At 39.4% G+C, this 21,491-nt stretch overlaps 3 protein-coding genes across 9 annotated transcripts; 1 reads left to right on the top strand and 2 right to left on the bottom strand.

Moving 5' to 3' along the window:
- Positions 1-4,148: 4,148 nt before the first annotated feature.
- On the bottom strand, positions 4,149-16,772 carry LOC143427615 (serine/threonine-protein kinase OSR1). 6 transcript variants are annotated; one of them, XM_076901876.1, is made up of 13 exons: positions 16,617-16,772; positions 16,437-16,506; positions 14,776-15,366; positions 11,274-11,402; positions 8,516-8,892; positions 7,291-7,403; positions 6,736-6,986; positions 6,369-6,541; positions 5,717-5,954; positions 5,536-5,650; positions 5,204-5,469; positions 4,757-4,943; positions 4,149-4,681 (listed from the first exon to the last, which is right to left on the bottom strand). In XM_076901876.1, exons 3-13 carry the CDS (start codon positions 14,922-14,924, stop codon positions 4,604-4,606), a joined length of 2,076 nt encoding a protein of 691 aa, XP_076757991.1. In that variant the 5' UTR covers positions 14,925-15,366; positions 16,437-16,506; positions 16,617-16,772; the 3' UTR covers positions 4,149-4,603. The 6 variants fall into 6 exon arrangements, with proteins under 6 accessions (XP_076757991.1, XP_076757992.1, XP_076757993.1 ...); XM_076901877.1 differs by lacking the exons at positions 16,437-16,506; positions 16,617-16,772 and adding an exon at positions 16,092-16,323; XM_076901878.1 differs by lacking the exons at positions 16,437-16,506; positions 16,617-16,772 and adding an exon at positions 16,092-16,312 and having other exon boundaries at positions 5,717-5,952; positions 6,376-6,541.
- Positions 10,510-17,581, top strand: LOC143427630 (uncharacterized). Its single transcript, XM_076901905.1, has 4 exons — positions 10,510-10,570; positions 16,466-16,693; positions 16,766-16,917; positions 17,263-17,581. Exons 1-4 carry the CDS (start codon positions 10,544-10,546, stop codon positions 17,426-17,428), a joined length of 573 nt encoding a protein of 190 aa, XP_076758020.1. The 5' UTR covers positions 10,510-10,543; the 3' UTR covers positions 17,429-17,581.
- Positions 17,265-20,540, bottom strand: Dus3 (Dihydrouridine synthase 3). 2 transcript variants are annotated; one of them, XM_076901882.1, is made up of 6 exons: positions 20,313-20,540; positions 18,705-19,974; positions 18,174-18,541; positions 17,918-18,046; positions 17,672-17,838; positions 17,265-17,401 (listed from the first exon to the last, which is right to left on the bottom strand). In XM_076901882.1, the coding sequence occupies exons 1-5, from the start codon at positions 20,399-20,401 to the stop codon at positions 17,766-17,768; spliced, it is 1,929 nt and encodes a 642-aa protein (XP_076757997.1). In that variant the 5' UTR covers positions 20,402-20,540; the 3' UTR covers positions 17,265-17,401; positions 17,672-17,765. The 2 variants fall into 2 exon arrangements, with proteins under 2 accessions (XP_076757997.1, XP_076757998.1); XM_076901883.1 differs by having other exon boundaries at positions 17,265-17,396.
- Between the last annotated feature and the right edge of the window lie 951 nt (positions 20,541-21,491).

Here is a 21,491-nt window from a genome sequence, read left to right as displayed (position 1 = left end):
ACAGAGAATTTTGTCAGAGGACAAAGACGGAAAACATGTAAAAGAAAACGAGACATAAGGAACTTCTTTGATCAATTAGTTTTAACATAAGTTTAGGCAAACGTTATACTATTTTATTAAACAGTATACTATTTTATTAACACTATACTATTTCATTTTATAAAATACTTTAGTTTTACACATTCATCTTATAAATATACGTAGATTTTAGTTGTAAAATATATTATAGATGAGTTCGCAAGAATAGTGTATAAGAATTAGTGTTTAAAATTAATTCTGCAGATTGTAAATAGTTAAAGAATGTCTAAATGTCTAATAAACTTTCGTTTAACATTATTTAGTTGTTTAATCATTTAATATCCTGCCTGACATCCTTTAATAACATAGAAGATTCCTCTATAATTTGAATTACCCTCCCTTTCCTGTTTTAATATTGTTCCGCGACTGGTGGCGCCATCTCTGTGAGAAGCGCTGAAACTGGTCGCACAGCGTTATCGACAGTGAAGCGAACTACTTACCGACCAGTGGCGCCATCTATCGGAAGAGTAGCGAAACTAGTTGCCGTATAGTTTCACGGTTCTTCCGATAGATGGCGCCACTGGTCGGTAAGTAGTTCGCTTCACTGTCGATAACGCTGTGCGACCAGTTTCAGCGCTTCTCACAGAGATGGCGCCACCAGTCGCGCAACTTTTCGGTAATAGAAGAACGCGGGAAATTAAAAGTTCAGTAATTGACAACTCGATCGAAAAATCCCAAGTTGCAGACTTAGTGTCAGAAGAATATGACGTCACAGGAGCTATCGGTAATTCCAGGAATTCTCGATGACGTCATTTCCAAGAAGTGGCACTATTCGTATACCTCCTATGACGTCATGTTCTCCTGATACTTTCTCAATTTTAGCGATCGAAACCTCGAAAATCGCGAAAGTATCAGGAGAACATGACGTCACAGGAGGTATCGACAATTCCAGGAATTCTCGATGACGTCATTTCCAAGAAGTGGCGTTTAAGGATACCTCCTATGACGTCATGTTCTCCTGATACTTTCTCGATTTTAGCGATCGAAACCTCGAAAATCGACTTTGTATCAGGAGAACATGACGTCACAGGAGGTATCCGAATAGTGCCACTTCTTGGAAATGACGTCATCGAGAATTCCTGGAATTTCGGCTATTCTTGGAAGTGACGTCATTTTCCTAGAAGTGGCAAGAATACCTCCTATGACGTCATGTTCTCCTGATACTTTCTCGATTTTAGCGATCGAAACCTCGAAAATCGCGAAAGTATCAGGAGAACATGACGTCACAGGAGGTATCCCAAAGTGCCACTTCTTGGAAATGACGTCATCAAGAATTCCTGGAACTGTCGATACCTCCTGTGACGTCATGTTCTCCTGATACTTTCTCGATTTTAGCGATCGAAACTCCGAAAATCGGTCTTTGTATCAGGAGAACATAAGTTATGAGGATTGTAATTTTCGATGTTTGCGAGTAGAGGATCACTAGAGGCAGTCTTTTTTACCGTTTCTTGGAAAATGACGTCATTTCCGGTAATTAGACGCAAGTTACAAATAGTAGGACTTATAACTACATGGATTTGAATCCAGGAATGTGGGCGGGATATTAAATGATTGAACAATGGTATAATGTTAAATGATAGTTTATTAAACATTTATGTAACATTATTTAACAATTTACAATCTACAGAATTAATTTTAAACGCTAATTCTTATACACTATTCTTACGAACTGAACTATATTACATTTTATGGCTAAAATCTATGTAAATTTATAATATAAATGTGTAAAATCGAAGTGTTTTTAATGTTCTTATTCACTTTTTACTGGTACGATTGTTAGCCCCTGTTGCGAGCGTGTAAAATTCTAAGGCTAGTCCGAATTCCTCGTCGAATTAACGTCTTGTCCTCTGAACGTTATTCATTTACGTTCACCACTCATATTCCTAAAATGGTGATCCTTTTACAAATGGTCTGCGTATCCACACAAGTAGCAGTTTCACATCTGCACATAAAATTAAGTATATTAGTAGCAATAATTGATTGACAAAAGAAATCGATGAAACGAAGTTACCAAAGTATAAGTCATGGAACAGCATCTGTACAAATATTTGGTAAAACTTTCAATTGTTTATTAATCTTTTAAGAATCTATCGTATAAAGGGAGATCTATTATATACAGTCTTCTAATAGATCGTAAAAAATACCATTCGTAAAGTATCATTCGTAATAGTTGTATCAAGGTGTAATAAATCTGTTACAAAGTTATTAATTACTTTTTATTCAAGTTTGATTATCGATTGCTCTCTAACAATTAATTAAATTCCACCTAGTAATCAACCCTAGAAAAATAAGGAGTCGTTCAGAAGAAATAAATTCCTCGATCGTATTAGTATTGAAATGCATTGCTCGCCATTGAACGGCACTAAATTTTATTGTTCAGAATTAAAGTCGACAGGGAGTAACAAGCATCAACATTTTCATTTTTCATCTTTTTTTCAGTAACAATTTTTACTCGCAGGCAATACGACAACCTCGTGAAATACAACTGGATTTGTATTTTGCAAGTGGTTTATCAAAATCTACCGATACGCTAAAATGAACCAACGCGAACCGTTGGCTCGTTCCTCTTACGATAGATAAAGGAATTCTACTCTCAAATTAAACTGTTGCAACTTGTTCGTTCGATTAATTCTAGATTTTATTTCGTGAAACCCCACATTGTGTTCTCAAGCAATAAATATTTCATTTCGGCGTATACCATCCTCCGTCGATTACTAATATATTTATAATATTGCGAAAAATATTTATTTCCTTTATCAATCCCACAACACTCCGTCTCTCTCTCTCTCTCTCTCTCTATGTGGATCGGAAATCGCTTAAAATCGGAATCACATTCTTTCCAAACAACCAATCCATTTATGTTGATTACCATAATTCAATTGACAAAGAGAAAGTATTACACAGATAATACAACAGTACATTCTCTGGATATCGAATTAATCGGTTCTGCTTTCCACAGGAACCAACAAACCTTAATGTGATCCCGATACAATCTATCTTACAACCTTTCGTAGGGTTTATTTCTCGTTTCACATCAGACAAGTCATTAAATTAAGAATATCAATGCACTGAGATTTCAATCATTTCCGTTAAATCATTAAAATTCAGCAATTAAGAGCAACTCGGCGAAAGAAAATGTGAAATATAATACTCTGTTCGAACACAAAATATGTATACGTACATTATACATCCAAGATATATCCCCCTTCGCCCGTATAAATAATTGTTAAGAAATTTTCTATGCAAAACTTCGAGCCTGATCGAAAATAAAACCTCAAAGGGTTGATGATATAGATCATTCTTAAAACCAAATGCCTCTGTACGCATCCCCGTTTTCCTCACTTTCGGTAAAACCTCTTAAAAAGAGACGCGTGAATATCGTGATGCCTCTTCTCCTCTTCTCTTCTCGCCCGATCGTCTCTAATGAAGCCGCAAAATAATAAATCAGCTATAGTTTATTCTATTTAATTAAGTACAAAACACGTTCCTTTAGTACGTTCGAGTGTTCTACGATTCTGTAGCGTGAAGCATAAGGAAACACGCTTAAACGTTCTTTCTCATCGCCACAGCGACAACACTGCTCCTTTACTTTCCCATCTTCACTTTGGATTCTGTTCTCTCTTTTCTTTTTAGTACACGATATGCGTTTCGAACATGGCGCGTGTTTTCAACTAAAAAAAAAAGAATGTATCGTCGCTCGCTTCGACACGCATTTCAAATAAGTAAGCAGGATGCGTGTATGTATGTGTGTGTGTGTGTGTGTGTGTGTGTTTCTTTAAGCACCTTTCGACAGTTCTACAATCGCTCGCTTAATTATTTGAAACACTTCAACACTTGGAGGAATTCATTGATTACTAATATTTACATAGGAATTAATGCAATAATATGAGTGATACAAGGTTGAATATATGAAACTACAGCCATTAGTGATTAGAGCAAGTGGAAACTTAAGCCAGTAAGGGTCCGATATTGTTCTCTTCGACGAGCTCAAAATAGAACGGCTGGCAGAACTGAACAACCCTTTTGCCGTAGAAAATCATTGTAAGATGAATTCCGGTACAATTTTCTTCTTCTTTATAGTAGCAAAAAGGTTTCGATTAAACGTAGAACGATTCTTTGGACTTTCCAGGCGACCTGTTTCTTGTAAATTCGGGTCTATACGTAACTTCGAATACATATTCTAGCAGTTCATCCGCAAACGGGTCGTATTCAATATCTATGTGCTGTGATTCTGTTTTTTTTTTGCTTTTTTGCTTTTTTGTTTTTTTTTGTTTTTTCTTTTTTTTTTTTTATACTTCGACACCTTTGTTAAAACTATGAGAAAGCGAAAGTAGCAAAAGCCATGGGGAAAAGGACCATTTGTAGCGCACCAAGGGAATAGTGTCCACGAAACGGTACATCTTTTTTTATCGAAACTGTTCTCCCGAATGGTAAGACAGTCGAATTAGCTCTTGATACTTTCAATTCTCTCAACTGATGTTTAAGAACGGCATCCTGAGATTTCAGAGATTTTTATGTGTTCCTTTTAGTCGGTGATGGAGATCTGAGCAAATCCTATTAACGCCTTGTCGTCTGGCACTTCGTTGGCCGCGTGACTAGAATTCTGAAACAGTACCGGTTCGTGATTAACTTTCACGCTTGCACAATCGTCGTTACAGGACTGTTAAAGACGGTTTACCAATGAAAACGTTACTGTCCGTAACTGGCCGGCGCTATCTATGAGCTTCTGCAAATTCGCCGCTATCACTACGATGTCTTTGCCGTCGACCAATCCTGCGCCAACAAGTTCAGCTGCGATTCCCTCCGCGGAATCCACTCCAACAGCGAACTCGAATCTGATGTCGTTAAGTTCACGTTTCTGGTTTCTAAAATGATTAAAAGTTTCCATTGCGATATCAAAGTATTTCTGGTAAAATATTTTACGTTACGAGGAAGTTGGATAATAATAATAATTGTAGAAGGATAGGAATGAGCCAGGAACATACTCGGATTTATCTTCGATGGAGAAATATGTACGAGGACGTCTGAAATTAAAGGTATAATAACTTCAAATGATGCTTAAAGCAAGTAGGAAGCTGTACAGTTATACATTCTGGAAATTTTTCAAAATTCAGATGAAAAGTACCGCAATCTTAGCACCAAATTTATAGGAACATTCTGCTCGTTGGCTTGCACGACGAGATGACTTCGTGCAGATTTCACTTGTCCGTAGAACTCCTCCTCGGGTTCCTCCTCGGTGCTAGAAGCATTCTCGATCGTGTTAACCGGTAAAGCCTCCTTGCCTTCGTCGCCACTGGATGCGCTGCTGTCCTCTTCCTCCGAGGACCAGACCCATTCCCCTGTAACTGTTCTGTGCAGACGACCCGACGTGCCAGGCTGTCTTTTCGATGCCTACAATAATTTCCAGAATAATTTAGTAAAAATTACACTCTTTGGCCAATAGAAAAGAAAACATACCTTTTGCACTCGCGTTTCAAGACTAGGACCACAGGCTACCAGAGTCTGCTGCAGATACTTTTTATCCTTTGCTTTCTTGAAGAATGGATGTTTCAATAACTCCGTTGCTGTTGGTCTGAAAGAATAATTTCAATTAATAACGGCAGAACAAAAGGTTAATATAAATCCTAGTGAAATGAACCTTTTAGTCGGATCCTTTTGCAAACAATCTACGATCATTTTCCGGAATGTTTTGCCGTAGGCTTTGTATTGATCTTTATCGTCGGCGGCAGTGTCTAAAGTTGGCGGATCATTTTGTAAGGTTAACATGAGCACTTTCATCGGTGGATATTTGTGATATGGAGCAGTGCCACTGGCCATTTCGATGGCAGTGATGCCAAGCGACCAGATATCTGCCTTGAAGTCGTAACCATGGTCCTGCAAAGTGAATTACATATCACAATTGATTTTACAGCGTACACATTAGCCCGGAATACCAATACAGCGTTATTCAATCATGCTGCTTAAGCGTAACGCATGCCCTTTTTCTTTCAATAAATCATAAACAAATGAATTAATTTCAGATAACTTTTATAGAACAAAATAGTTTTCCACTTATTAGTATACGCATACTCGTTGTACAATTTACATGCTGAACGTAACGAAAAAAGCACGTCAAGCTCGTCTCAGAAATTCCCGTATCGGGATATCGATATAGCGAATAACAGTAGCGTTTATGTAAAACTGAAACCTTTTCAATGACAAAATAGACATTTCTTCAAGCTTACTAAATAGACAGGAGCAAATATAGGCACAGAAAACGCAGGCTAAGAAGTTTGTAGTGTTACTTTCCTCTCTCACCTGCTCCATGACCTCAGGCGCCATCCAGCAAGGCGTGCCTACAAACGTGTGTCTGACTTTCTGCCTGCTTAAGTCCCGACCGGTCGCTAGCCAGGCACTGACACCGAAATCGGCTATTTGTACGGTGCCATCTTCTCCTAGTAGGATATTACCGGCTTTTATGTCCCTAATATTATTCGGTTATTAAAAATTCGTCTGTACGTTAGCAGAGAATCAAATAAGTACATTATATCGACGTAGCAGTTTGTTACATCTTTCGTTTCACTTCTCGATTGTTCGTGAACGTTCAACGTTACCAATTTGTTTCTTTTTAAACGGGGTTATTGACATTATATATAAGATAGAGGTAGTGTGAAATACCTATGTATTTGCCCGTTGCTGTGAAAATATTCGAGGCCTTTGAGCACTTCCCGCAATACTGTCGCTATTGTAGCTTCATCGAACACTCCGTGTTTACAGTTTGTGGTTCTGGTTTTGTGTTTGATGATGTCCAGCAGGGATCCACCCTCCAGAAGCCTCAGGACGAGCCAGAGTTCCTCTTTCACGACGAAAGACGTGTAATAAGTGACCACGTTCTCGTGATTGCAAGAGGACATTGCCTGTATTTCTTTCTGTTGGAAAACATCGTTTTTGCAATGAAAAGAGTCAGCTGTAAAATATTTGATACGCGCGAATAGCGTCGATATATTAGTAATTCAAGTATCGACGCTATTTTTCGTTCAGGTATTAAGATTACAATAGTTTGTAATAGTAGCCATTCGGTATCTTATCGGACGGTGTTGTATAAATGCAAAGAACCCGATTTCGTGGTAGACGCCGATAATTGTGATAACGTAAACGGCCCATTAACCAGAATCTCTCACCATAATTCAATGTACATCGATCTGATAACGTTTTACGAAGAAAAAAGCTCACCAGCAGCTCGTCCATGCTTGTGTTCCATTTTTCCAAATTTATTCGCTTGATCGCGCATTTCTCTTGCCGCGGAATGCAAAATGCCGCATGTACTACGGCAGTTGCGCCAACACCTACAACCAAACATCAAATGTCATTAATTAATTATACGACAATCTTTAATTAAAGAAAGGAATGAAATACAGCTTTTTGTAATGTTACAGACTTAGGAATCCTATTACCCATTTCAGTCCGTTATTTTTCATACAGATATTTCAGCATAGAAATAAAGAACCTCGCACACCTTTAAATACCTCATTTCTTTTAAACACAATAAAATGGTCGTTTGAATTTTTATAACGTAATTAAACCTCACGTGCCGCTGTCACGACATATACGCATCAATGCAGCATATCTACTTTCGAATTGCTTCCCTTTATCCGTTTCTAACTCTGTCCAACGCTATTTAACAAAACATAAAATTCAATCAAACAGAGGGAATTTCCTCAAGTTTCCTCTACGTTATTAAAAAAAAAAATCGTTCAAAGGTTAAAAGCATCGAAACATTAAAAATTACCATTCGTCCCTACCCGTTCGCGTACGAAATTCTTTCTTGAAAAAATCTGCGAGCCAAGAAAAGAACCTGAGAACCCCCCGTTACGATTGTTTATTCCCAACAATCGTTCGTTCCTAAAACATAACCTACACCTCCATTTAAGTCCTCTACGCGGATAGCCGCGCGATGATTCGCAGATCAGGCAGAAAATCGGATTCGCAGCAGCGCACGGCTGCGTAAGAATCGCCGGGGGTTCGTTTCCCAAGCGAAGCTTCTAACTAGGTTAGAACGACGTATCGGAAGACCGGTGTACGTGCCTGAACGGGTGCGAGCGAGACGGCGAGCCTCGTATCCTAACGAGTGCGAGCGAGAAAGGGGAACACGTTGAACGCGAACAGGAGTACATCGCGCACGATGCGTCAATTCGACGATCGTATTACCGATCGCTGGGACGATCCTCCTCGGTCACGATACCTCTTCGCCTCGTAACGACGGCAGTCAGGTTTTTATGTAACGTTCCATGCGTCGAGCGGACTCGTAACGGACGATGCGACGAAGCAGCAGAAGCAGCTATAGATCGAGGGACCCGGTAAGCGTGTATCACGAGAGAAATGCTGGTCGCGAAGACACCCGGTCGCGTCCTCGTCGAGGGTTACGAACGAGGGAAACGAGCAGGCGTGGATTACTCACCGATAACCTCTTTCAGCTCGTAGTCGTCCTTGGTGTTCGGCCAGCCCTGCACGACCGTGGTGGAGCTCGAGGACGCCATTTTGTTCGCCAGTGCCGTGCCAAAGCGCGCGTGCTTGCTGGTGCCCCGGGCGCCCCGTGCAGCGAGCAGTAACACGCTGTTCTTCGAGCGTGGTGCACTGCTGTTATTAGGTGTTTTCGGCTCACGTGGACCGCGAGGATCCGCGTCTGCGCGTCGATGGTTGTTAGCCGCAGCAGGTGCGTCGACGGTCTTCGGCGGCGTCGAGGCGCGGAACGATCTCTGGCGGAAAATCCCCGGGGAACAGGAGGGCAGGACGTCCGGCGAAATTTTCCTACACAATCGTTCGATCTTTCGAGAGCTCTCGCAAGGAGACGGACAAATTCAAGGCTGGATGCGGATGATTCTGTCCGAGCTACGTTTCATCGCCCTCTCTCTCTCTCTTTCTCTCTCTCTCTCTCTGGAACTACGTTTCAACGTCAGTGTTCTCGATTCGACGTGAAAATCGATCTTTCACGATCGTCGAGCGAGAACGAGGATTCAGAGTTTGTTTCAAGAGAGAGAGAGAGAGAGATTTGATTGTAATAGAGGCCACCATGATGTGTTTATTAAGTCTCAATTACGTGTAATCTCGTTAAAACGAATGCGTCGAAAAAGCGTCGAGGCAGCCTACGCGATGCCCAATCTGATTCATTAAGTCCGTCCAGTCTGTTTTCGAGAATCCGATCGATCGTGTAATAAATTCTAATTCGAGAGTCTGAGCCCGCCAGGAACGTTCTTTCCTATTCAAAATACTTATCAAATAGTTAGACAAATTGCATGACTAAATTAAGTGTAAATATCTTGGATGTATCCTAGGATGTACATTGGAAACACTGTTACGCGACCCGATGCAGCATCCTCCTCCTGTGCGAGGACATACTTTAGAATACACCTTTAGAGGAAACGGAGGGAAACGGAGGGAAATTCGAACGGCACCTTCACCTGGCTGTAATTACGCGACTGAATCGCGTGGGTGGAAGTGAATTGCTGAAAATACCGGCGGGGCTAAGCCTCTGTGATCCGTCTAATCCCTGTTGAATATTCCTGTCCCGGGGTTTACTCACGTAAGTGTCAAGTAGCCAGGGATTAGGGCTTATCTCCGACATAAGCAGTGCAGTCTGGTGCCGCGGAATCCATCACTACTGTCGCGCAACGGTTGCAAAAGATCTTTTTTTTTTTTTTCCAGAGTGACCGCGGATATTAAGGTTAATCCTGGCCCGTCTGTCCAAGTCGAATCCCAGCGTAAACTCCGCCGGCGGCACACGCTACCAGCGATTAGCAATTGAAGTGCTTTCATCGTCGTTCGCGCGTATATCGAGAAGCGTGTTAAAAGGAGAAGCGAGTCGAGAGAGAGAGAGAAAGAGGGAGAGAGAGATGGTTGAATGAAAGGACGGGAAAGAGGGACGAGGACAGCAATCACGGCGAAGTCCAAGACAGAGATAGGAAACGAAGGAGATGGCGCGTGCAGGGAAGGATGAGAGGTTGCGGTTCGCGTAGTTTCCATGAAAGAAAAAAAGAAGAGAAAGTACGCGGACAGTAGAGACGAGGATGGGGGCGAAGGAAGGAGCGTATGGAATAAATTAAAGGGAAAAAAAGAGAGGAATGGCTGGCTGGTCGGCGATAGTATCGAATGTATTGTTCGAGTTATCGATATTGATATCAGAATGTGTCGATCGGCGCGATTAAAAGAAATTCAATTAAACGGCTCGCAGCGGACGCGCGATGTCCGTCAAGATATCGAATTTCGCTATTTGCGAAAGGATCTGTCGTCGTTAGTCGTTTAGCTTCCGAATGACAGATGATCTAATGCGTTCAAACACTGTGTGCGCTATAAAAGAGCTAGATGAAAGTAGATCGAGCAGTAATTCAGTGAGCAGCTTTCAATAAAGGTCGCTTTCAAAAAAAAAAGCGAATAAAAAAGAGGAAAAAGAAACGTAGAAGCGCTAGAAAAACCGAAGACTCGATCCACTATGCGTCTAGGAATATACATTCCAATGGTAAGCGCACGCAAAATCTATTTTATATTCGGTAAAAGGCTTCGCTTTCGAATATGGTGGATGTCTAAAAGCAGAGACGAAATTCATTTGAACGTATCCGATATAGTCGTCCGCATATTGCTCACGCAACCGCATCCTCCGCCTGTGTACCGTGATGGCAACTTTTAAACACTTTAATTATCATGGATGCGGCACTACGTCATTAAGAAAACTTACGTTGTTTACTGTCGACGCATTAAGTATGTCTCTGTGCGTAGCGCTGTGCGTGTAACAGCTTATTCGAGATGATGTTAAACGCACGCGTTAATTCGCACCGTAAATTGCAGGTAAATTTAACGTCTCCGCCACTAAATATATTCCACCGTATAACTTTAACAGGCGAGCAAATAATCATTAGGATTAATGGAAGGAAATAGAAACGATGCCGCTGTAAAGCGGAAATAGAAATTGTTCCCAAGGTTAATCGTGCGTGTAAAGTGTAAAGAAGTTTCGTTCCAAAGCATCCAATAATCTCTTGTCTTGTTGTTCAGAATACCTAGCTACGATATCTCGTAATCGTTCACCGAGAAAATTGTTAACTCGTTTTAATTAGCACTTTTTGCACAGACTTTTTAAGGCTGCAGTAGCTGGGGCGTGTTATAAGAACGGTCGACGAAATCTCGTTATTACGCACTGTCGAGGCAAGAACAAAAACGCTACTCACCTATTTCTGCCGAGTACTAACGTTGTCAAGAACCTGTTGTCTTGAAACTTCAATCGTTCCTCTTCCGTTGATATAGGCGCCGCGGCGCCAAGCGTGCCGGTCTTACGTTGCCTCATGTTGCCCGCAATTCTGCGCAACAAAGGATACACGAATGTTAAACCGGTTGCATACACCGCGGCGCGCTCTGGCCCGCTCACCGCGATTCTCGTTATTCATCGTTGAACGCGTTTGTCAATTAACAATTACAGCGATGCCTTCATTAGTACAACACGTCGGAACATGAATAGGTCGGGACGTGGCTCGATGGATCGAAATTCGTGGAACTGTTCGTCTACAGCAGAACCTTAAGCTTCGTTAATGAAGGTATTAATTACTGTTTTCGTCTGATGACTGTATATAGAACGAAGCATAGAGTAGTGCCAGCATTAAAAGTACATTTGTCTCAACTAAACGGGGATAAATCTGAAATGTTGAACCTGACTCTTTTTTCATGGTTTCTAGCGGACGTTTTTTAATTACTCTAAAGTCTGAAGTTGCTTTTGGAGATATATAAAATATTTACTCCTAAATATTCAATTGTGTAGCGTGAAATATTATTTAGACAGTTTTCCATTTTACACGTTTCAATGTTATTGCAACAGAGTATACGCAATGCGTTTTTTGGTCTGTCAACGTGTTATTTGCATTCGTTCACAACGAAGCCTGAAGTACCCGGATTGTCAGCGTGTGGAATATTTCTAAATTGGCGGTCAGTCGATTGTCACCTAAATACCTAAATGGAATAATTGGAGCTGGATTGGCCTTACCGGCTATTTTTAGCCAGCATCAAGGGGTAGCCCCTATCTTGCTACCTAAAAATAATCCGATAGCGGATGGACCTTTGACAGTTTTCAACTTGTGACCCTAAAAATTCTCTTACTTTGCTTCTTCGAAAATTTCTCTCTCTCTTTACTGAACTTAAAGAGAGAAAAGGGGAGCGTAAAAACTTGTACCAAGAACTTGGAAGAGTGTTTCGCACTTCTAAAACGGTTTTCAAGAACAATTTTCGCTTCATAAAAAGAAAGTAAATGTTAGACTTTTGTACACGTAATCTGTCATCTGTTAACAGCTTTAAATCTGTCCTTGCGAATATGCCTTGCCAGTATGATCTAATTAGCTCTTTAAACACATGGAACTCGTGCGCATTCTTCCTCAACATAGTTATACACAAGCCTCTTGCCATAAAAAAAATCTGTCGCCACATTTAAATGACCGAACTCGTTGCAATCTTGAAATATTGAAGTCTCCCAAATATGTTCGATAAGCAAATGTTTGGCAATTCTAGGAATCGTTTACCACAAATAAATTGTTCAAATGTTATGTTCGTTACCGACCGTTGATAAAAATGAGAGAATTATTAATTGCCATTTGCTACTTAGGACGATGAAATTAATTAGTTCGAATGATGCGAGAGTAAACGAAAGAAAGTAATCTATCTAAGGGAGTGAAACAGAGTGGAAGAATAAAAATTGGTGGGGACAGTGGCAGATGAACGTAGGTAGAGTGTCACGCTGACTATAAACTCAAATTAAAGTCGCTGTTCTGCTCAGGAAATGAAACTTTTAACCCAAATAAGAGGCTCGTGCGATAACTTCAGCCGCAACACACTTGAAAACAGTTTCGCGACAGAAAAAACCTGCGGAAGAAAAAAGTAAAACATTACTTGTTTGCGATTACTTTAAAGTTTCGGTCATATATCAGGCATGATGATCGAACAGAAAGAAGAGCATAGATGCCACAGTTACAGAGTGAAAAACAGAATGATTAGGCCATTTCTGGCCTCACGACTGTCAATGTAGAACAAATAACGTATCGAAACGACAGTAAACACGTCACGTAAAGTTCCGATGGGATTCTTGCCGCGTCCTTGCCGACTGGGACGAAGAATCTAATTGATTTCCTAAACTGACGAGTCTAATAGTCTCTTCTCTGCTAATCGTTCCCGTTTACAAGCTGCGTCCCGTTCACAATTTCGTGTTCTGAATTACGTGCTAACTGGTTGCTTTCAGCTCTACAATTCCTCAATATACGACACGTAAAATTGCACCAATTTTTCTGATTAAATAATCTAATTGTACCGATACTCCCTTTGCTTAAAAGGAAAAATTTGTTTAAATAAAATTCACGCAAACTGGCGCTATTATCTTTTATTACAATGGCCATCTTATTTTTCTTCTTACTTAACTTAGGAGTATTCTATGTATACTCTGACGAGTGAAATAAAAGTTAGTGTGTATATATATATATATTAAATGAAATTAATTATATAAATAATAAAGCTAATACGTTTTGTAAAATCCCAGAAAGCGCATCTAGTGTCGACTGTTCACGAAGAGTGCTCGGCAAAGACTGCTTCGAACAGGTCACTCGCTGATCCTTGTCAATATTATCAAACAAAGCACCTGTTTCTGTTCACTGTTCTTTTTCTGTTTGACAGTAGTTACGTGAACGATCATTCTGCCATATTTCATTTCACAATTGACGATACGAAGCGTATCTTACAGACATTTACGAGACCTAGTTTAATGGAGTTATTAATCTACGTTACCAGTAACAGTAAAGGATAGAGGAATAAAAAATTTCGAAGAAAGATATTGGTACAAGTTATAATGATTCTGTCCATTTTAATTCCTTAAACATCACGTGAATTTATTGAAACGACTTTGCATTGAGATCAAGTGGTTCGTATATTTTAACAAGCAATCTGATGATTTTAAATTAAACGACTTCTACTCCTATTCGTTTTTCATTATTTCCTATGGGTTTAATTGCCAATATGGATTTTTGGTACAGTGGAATATCTAATTGATTCAAGGTACTCGATTAGTTGATACAGTTAGAAGGATACTTTCCTGTCAAAACTGAGAATTTCAAGGGACAAACCGCTCAAGTTTTGCCTAACAGCATTCATCAATGGAACCTTTGCCCGGCCAGGTCGAGGGTCAATTGGTTATTAACTCAGACAGCAGTAACGGCTATTAAACCGTTTCATTGTCATGAAAATTACCATTTTAAAAAAGTGAGGAAATCACGTTCCTGCATGAATCACCAAAAAAAATCAGGATATTACCGAATACGACAAATTGAAACTCCGAACGATCGTTCATCTCGCCCCCATAAGTCTCGTTTCGTTATCAACGACTCCTCTCTAAAAGAATTCCAGGAAATCTGACGTAACTTTTCATACACAACTTGTCTCACGAAATTCTAATGCTAGTTTGCTTGAGCCATCCTAAAACAGTCATTGCGATCTTCTAACCATCAATACCAACAATTTTCTAGAAAGTCTAAGTGATACTGAAACTTTTTCGTTCCTCGCTAACTGTATCAGCTGAGAACACGAACTGCCAACAGAAATCCCATTTACCAGCCCAATAATTGATCAATGAGTAAACACCAGATCACCTAGGGGACGAGGGAACAGCTTATCTCAGGTTATCTCCTTATCTGACTTATATCTCACCTGCCGGACGTTGACTTCACGGATCCATTCGCGTACAAGTCAGCTGCCATGTCAATTGCGTTGACCAGTTCGCATCTCCCCCACTCGCGTTCGTTTCTTCGAGAAGCTGTTGTAGCCGAACTATATCTCTGCTGTCTATCGACAGTCATAAAAAGGATCCAGTTCACTGACAATGGTCAACCTTGACCGTGTTCGTTCTTACAGGGCCAGTTGGCCAGTCCCAAAGCACGATCGCGTCCCTTACGATCACCCTTACGGGATCCGCCATGTCGAACGTTTTTCTAGATAGCTACAGAGCCCCCAGTCTTGCCTCTTTCACTGTTCTCCGTTTCTGGACGATGTTTGTGCTCGGTCGAGGAGAAAATACGGTGGACGGTACGCAATTCCGCTTGAACACCGCAACGAAGAGCCGCAAGAACGTCACTGTTCCCAGAGACGCAGTCGGATCGTTCTAAGTTCGTCGTCGACTGAACTATGTCAGACGGGGGCACTGTCAATTGGATAACTACCTACCGCACAGCGACATACCACCGCGCGAAGAATACGCTTGATAGTGGCCCGAGAGCTGCTCGACCTCCCCTTGGTCCCCTCCTGGAAGTGTTAATTCGTTTTTAATTTCAGTCATATCTGCGGTGAAACGTGCATTTTCGATTACTGGCCAACTTTGTGGCAACTAATTCATATTTTCATGCTCACATTATTATACGTACGACTTGACTTATACGTACGACTCTATATTTAATGGGAAAAAGTAATTTAAGCTATTTTCTAAGGAAAATGGATCTTACATCATGATTGGCGCGATAAATATTTTTAATGGTACTGTGTACCGAAATTTTGATGAAAATTATTTTATTCTCGCCTGTTTTTCCTAGGTAAGTTCTATTTCACAATCAATTTGAAGGTAGAGTCACAGAGATCAGCACGGGGAAGACTAATTTATGTCGTACGACGCGAAGCACGTCAGCTCAATCACATCGACCTTGCTGACCGGTTCATACTCTGTTTTTCGCGGGAGTATCGTCGTCTGCAGAGATTCGTCAACACGCCATGCTCATTCCTGACATCACTATTCAATTGATCACAAGACTGGCTCGACTAACTCTTCTCCAAATTCCAACTAATAATTTCCATCGAATTACTTCGCTGTAATTTTTACTACACCTTATTTCGAAACTTTTTTCACGCATATTATAAATATTTTAATATTGTTTCGACAAACGTATTTAAAAATTAATTTCTCTTCAAATTTGTTACGTACAGAATGTTTTATACAAAAATGTTTGATCTATCGAATGAAATGGAAAAGATGATACCATGGATTTTCAATGATGTTTCATGGGCATCGTGTTGCGTCGTCATTAAAATTCAAGCATCGATAGAGGTTTCAGTCAGCGTTAGAGACCCATCAAACTTGATAAAGCATAAATCGTATGCAGAGGGTTCTACCAAGTGGGAATGGAAGTGAAGTGAATCGGTCGTTTAATAATGTAACTGACGAAACAGCAGAACAATCGTCGATCATTGATGACTCGCGTTTCTCGCAGCTTTGACCTGACCTTTCAGCATTTCTCCTTATTTTACAGAAAATATATCATTTTGTTACACAAGACAGAATTCTTTCATCGTGTAATACGTTCTTGTAAAATACATAAAATTACCTTCACCATAATTTTCGAACATTTCATAGTTTTTAGGTCTGTCAGTGATGGCGCAGGACTCTTACGATGTCTACAAGAAGTGCAACAGAAGCATCGAATATCTGAAAAGCTATCAGAGCCCCGTAAACTTCTTTCATCCTCAGCTACGTGCTCATCTAGCTCGGGGTATTCCCTACATACCTGAGGAAGAATTGATCGAGAAGTACGAGCTGGAACAGCAACAACCACACGATCGGGACAATAGAAACTTATTGCCAGTCAGTGACGGTGTATCAGACAAAACGGAATAGCTCAAGTACGAGGTCTAATGTTCTGTGCTTTGCCCGTAGGAGTACCGTAGACTATGCGAAATTGTAGCGAAAAACGTGCGGTTAGACGATTCCGAGTATGAATATCAACCGCCCCAATATAACGAGATTTACTGTAAAAGTTATCCTATGCAAGAAAACTTGCAACACACTGCGAATCCAAAACAGGTACACTTTCGATATTTTGCGTTAAATTACCTGAAGCTTGGCGTCGATGCTCCGGTTTTGTAGAACGCTGTAGTTCTTTGAACGTCTTTTTACCAAGAAGTAAAGTCGAAATCTGGAAGAGATAAATATATTCCTTTTTAATTATAAATATTAATTTATTGGATTAAATTGTACGATATTTCGTTTAGGAACTTAACTTATATGTTAATATTTTATAAATTTAGTGATATATAAAAATACGAACCTTCCTGTAAAACTATTTATATAAAGCAATCTCAGAAGATCATTTAGACAGTGAAACATTTGGATGTTTCTTCTTTCTTCTTTTATGACGAACGTCTATTTCAGACTTGCGTACAAGCCGGATTTCGTTGCGTACAGAGAAGTAAAACTCTAGTTCTGGTAAGGCGACGATGGGACAGCGAGTGTTGGGAACCTTTCATCAAGGAAATCGCCAGCGGTTGCGACTGCATGTGGCCAGTCTCTGTCCTCGGAGATATAACTGATCATTATTAATCTCCACTTAATGAGATTACATAGGTGGAGCACAGGGCTACCGATTAAACAGTGAAAATGCCAACAAATACCACTAGCGTCATTCTTTAATCGACAAATCATTCAAATAGAGCAGAATATTGAAAGTATTATATGCAAATTGTGAGTTATGTGAATTTATCAATTTTATATATATGTATTTATCTTATGTCATTAATTTTCTTATCTATATGGTTATCAAGAAAATAAAAAAATCCTTCGTACTTTTCACCTAATATTTATTCCGTCTGGTGAACGTTTATTTTTCAAAAAAATACTGTGATATAAATTTATTTCTCTCTGAGAACTGACATATACATTATTTCCAAGAATTTGCCTTGTGTTTCGGCAAGAAATGAAATCCTTCAGGCACTTTTCCAAGTAACATTTCTCTGAAAACGAAATTACTGCTAAATAAACAGTCGATGATAATACTGCCACTAAAAATGATAAAAATAAAGATGTATTTACGATAATTTAATCCAGTCGGCACAATTCGAACTAGCCATAAGGGTCTCCATATCGTCACGACCTCTATAAAACGGAGGCCTTTTGTTAATTTTTTGAGGTGGCGTCTCTAATATTCCAACAGGAATGTACCTGATAAAAAAATGAAATTCAGTATTAATTATTCTTTACTAAATGTGTTACTCTATCTTGTATATTGCGAACAAAGGAAAGTATTTTCAATCAGCAAAATCCCTTTTAATTACAGCGTAGAACTTACCTATGCAAGAAGGATATCCATTCTAGCATAAACCTCCTTGTTGTTTCGACACCACGAGTATCTGAACCCCAATGTTCAAGACCGTATTTGGCATACTTGCGCAAAATTTCAAACCTTTCTGTACTCGATATGTCTATCAACTTTTTCTCTTTTATTTCAGTGAATATCCACGGTTTTATTAATGCACCACGACCTATAGTGACACCATGCACAGAGGGGTGTGTGCTTCGAGCCATTTGATAATCATCAAATGACAAAATGTCTCCGTTTCCAAACACTGGAACAGGATGCGCCGCTACCGCGCATTTTTCTATGTAATCCCAATCAGCTAGTTTTGTATACCTTTGCTCGCGAGATCTTCCGTGAACCTATATTAATTTGCGATTAACATCCAATTAATATCTTTTAATACATCGTATTAGAATGTTATAGTTAGAATCTTAACAAAAATGCAGAGACTGGTCAGATAGAGTGACTTATACAGTCTAAATCACTATATTTCACCAGTTACTATATAATTGACTTACTCACAGTAATCATAGATACACCCCAATCACGAAACTTGGGCATCAGAGTGTGTGCAATAGGCTTATCTATGTAAACGCCTGTTCTGGTCTTCACAGTTAAAGGTATATCCATGACCTGGCTCACAGATTTTATGACGGTTTCTAGTACATTCAATCGGTTCAACATACCACTGCCGCCACCCTGTCTGTAGATTAGATCTATAGGACAACCGAGATTCAGATCAATGAAATCAACATCAATCTTTTCATTCAGTAATTGCGCACATCTTGTTAGTACACCAGGATTATTTCCACAGAGTTGTACACCAAATATGTCCTCAGACTCGTGCCTTTTTACCAGTGCCCACTCTTCATGGGCCCCTTTCAGTATCCTTGGCGCCAAAGCCATCTCTCCACAAGTTATATCTGCTCCGTACTCCTTGCAAATTCTTCTAAATGGCAAATTTCCAACAGTTGTCAAAGGACTCAATAATATCTTATCTTTCCAGTCTATTCTCTTCTTTTCTGAACTCCTGCACTTTATTAAATCGTAGTCCTCAACAGGTCCAATTTTCTGCTGCGTATTCTGACTTTCTTGTATCTCGCTTTTAGTTTCGCTAACAGATGCATCCGGTGTAGTACCATTCTGTACCTCAGATTTGTCCTTGTTCGAGGGCTCTTTGGTTTGTTTAATATTTTCAGCCCCTAATTTTTTCCTAGATGGCTCATTCATCCTAACAACATTTTCTGCTTTAGAGAAATTGTATTTGTGTTTTCTCAATTGAGTTTGAATATCTTTTGTTAAACTATTCTTTGTGGAAGGAGGCCTTTTCTTAAACTGTTCCTCTTTTTCTTTGTCAATGATATTTAAACCATCTGCTGTTAAATGTTTTGAGCCCATTCTACAGGCAGCGCCCCGTGGACACTTACCTGTAAGGTTAAAGACATAACATTCGTCCGCAATGTCATCTGGCTTAATTTTCAAATATTCAACTCTGTCATGCAAAAATGTGCATCTTTTGTTGTCGCATTGCTTTTCAGATTCGCCCACTGCTTGGTCTGCTATCCAAGGACACAAGTTCAGCTCACGCTGTGCTTTAAAAGGCGGAGGTCTCGCTTTATTCTGACCCCTAAGTTTCTCTTTTCTCTCATCGCTTTTAAACTTCTTGGACGGCGGTTCGGCCAACGTGGAAGTATCTTCGCTCGAGTTAGTTGCATTATTCGAAACCTTCTGCTTATCCGTTTCGGTTAAACACTTTTCACTTAAAAGTCTTACGTGATCTTCTATAATAAATCTGCAATAATTTCAAATCGATATATAAAACTGTGATAGTCAAGTAAAACGAGTACACGCAAAAATTCATATCTTTACAAGTTAAACGAACAGAATCTAAAGATTGTTCACCCTCTAAACAATGTAATACAGATTTTCCTTTGGATAATATTTTCGTACTGCGCGCATTCTGTACTTTCTCACAGATTTAAATGTTCCATAAACATCCAGAGCTGACAATGATAGAAAAGACACGCGGTTTAAACAGGTCGAGGTTATGCCATGTATGAACGTGTATACACTTCACTAATCTCAGAGAAAGCAAACGAGTTAAATACATGCGCAATGTTATTTACTTACTCCTCTTTAATTAGGCATACGCCCTTTTGTTTATCGTCACTGTAATCAAACGAACAATCATCGGCGCATTTCTCACTGTAATCCGCCATTTCAAACGAGTCGATGTTGTATACCGACTGTCGGTAATCGAGAAGAAACCTGACCAAATCCTGGCGGATTTCGGCACAGCAGTGAAAACAGCATTCGTTAGTCGGCCATCGCGAGGAGATGCTTCAAAATAGTTAGTACCTGAAATTAAATGATTGTTTCAATGAAATTTCATGTCTTATTACTACTTACACATTTTTAAGTACTTTAACAATTTATATATATATATATATACATATAGTCACACTTGCCAAAATTTCATTGACATTCAATGCACACATAACATTAAAGGTAATCACTTACGAAAATGCAGCTTCAAATACATGTTATATAATTTCTGTGTAAACTCTGTTATATAATTTATAGCTACATGTACATGTATATACGTATAATTATTTTGTTGTACGCTGGATTAACCAGAGGCTAATGTTTTAGAGATATTAAACAAGATAATTGATTCTTATTCAGAAGAAACAGAATAATTAACTCTATTAAACATATATATGGGTAAAAATAGTCCATTTAAGTGCTGGTTACCTTTGCCCCGATTACGTGACCATTTATGCGACTATGGCGATTTATTGAAAGCGGCGAACAGTGGTTCTCAATGCAGAATCATCGAATATTTCTGCACATAAGTATAATTAACTGTGCACGTATATATTTACGTATATGAAATGAAAAATTCAATGTATACTCTGTGCTAATAAAACAATTTTAATATAATTTGCAAATAACTAAAATCAGCGAGCTTCTATTAAAAACTTGCATCGCTAAATATACGTATCAGGTGTTTTATTTTTAACTTACGAAGCATAATCATTTGTCGATAAATCCACGAGAAAAAAGAGAAACTGTATGTCCATCGAAGACTTAATTATAATCTTTTACAATTGAATTCTTTTCTCGAAGGATCCGAGATTGATTTCAAGAACCAATTGTACTACCCTCTGCATGTACACCTCTGATTATCGACGATGAAGAGTTTTCAGCTCGATCCTAAAGCCTAGAACCGACACTTATTGAACTAGATTGGCGTTGCGTTACAGTAACAAAGTAAAAAAGGATATACCTATGCATGGATACGTATAA

Source organism: Xylocopa sonorina, chromosome 9 (genome assembly GCF_050948175.1).
Source record: "Xylocopa sonorina isolate GNS202 chromosome 9, iyXylSono1_principal, whole genome shotgun sequence".
Lineage (NCBI taxonomy): Eukaryota > Metazoa > Arthropoda > Insecta > Hymenoptera > Apidae > Xylocopa > Xylocopa sonorina.
The sequence above is the reverse complement of the archived record's forward strand: the minus strand, read 5'-3'. Positions and strand labels throughout refer to the sequence as shown.

Coding starts and splice junctions, on each gene's coding strand:
- Dus3 (XM_076901882.1), bottom strand. CDS start 20,401: ATGGCGGATTACAGTGAGAAATGCGCCGATGATTGTTCGTTTGATTAC. Junction 18,542..18,704: donor GGGGTGTATCTATGATTACT/GTGAGTAAGTCA, acceptor AAATTAATATAG/GTTCACGGAAGATCTCGCGA. Junction 18,047..18,173: donor TGGATATCCTTCTTGCATAG/GTAAGTTCTACG, acceptor TTTTTTTATCAG/GTACATTCCTGTTGGAATAT.
- LOC143427630 (XM_076901905.1), top strand. CDS start 10,544: ATGCGTCTAGGAATATACATTCCAATG. Junction 16,694..16,765: donor ACAATAGAAACTTATTGCCA/GTCAGTGACGGT, acceptor CTTTGCCCGTAG/GAGTACCGTAGACTATGCGA. Junction 16,918..17,262: donor GCGAATCCAAAACAGGTACA/CTTTCGATATTT, acceptor TCTATTTCAGAC/TTGCGTACAAGCCGGATTTC.
- LOC143427615 (XM_076901876.1), bottom strand. CDS start 14,924: ATGACTGTCGATAGACAGCAGAGATATAGTTCGGCTACAACAGCTTCT. Junction 7,404..8,515: donor CGAGCTGAAAGAGGTTATCG/GTGAGTAATCCA, acceptor GTTTGGTTGTAG/GTGTTGGCGCAACTGCCGTA. Junction 4,944..5,203: donor AATTTGGTGCTAAGATTGCG/GTACTTTTCATC, acceptor TAATCATTTTAG/AAACCAGAAACGTGAACTTA.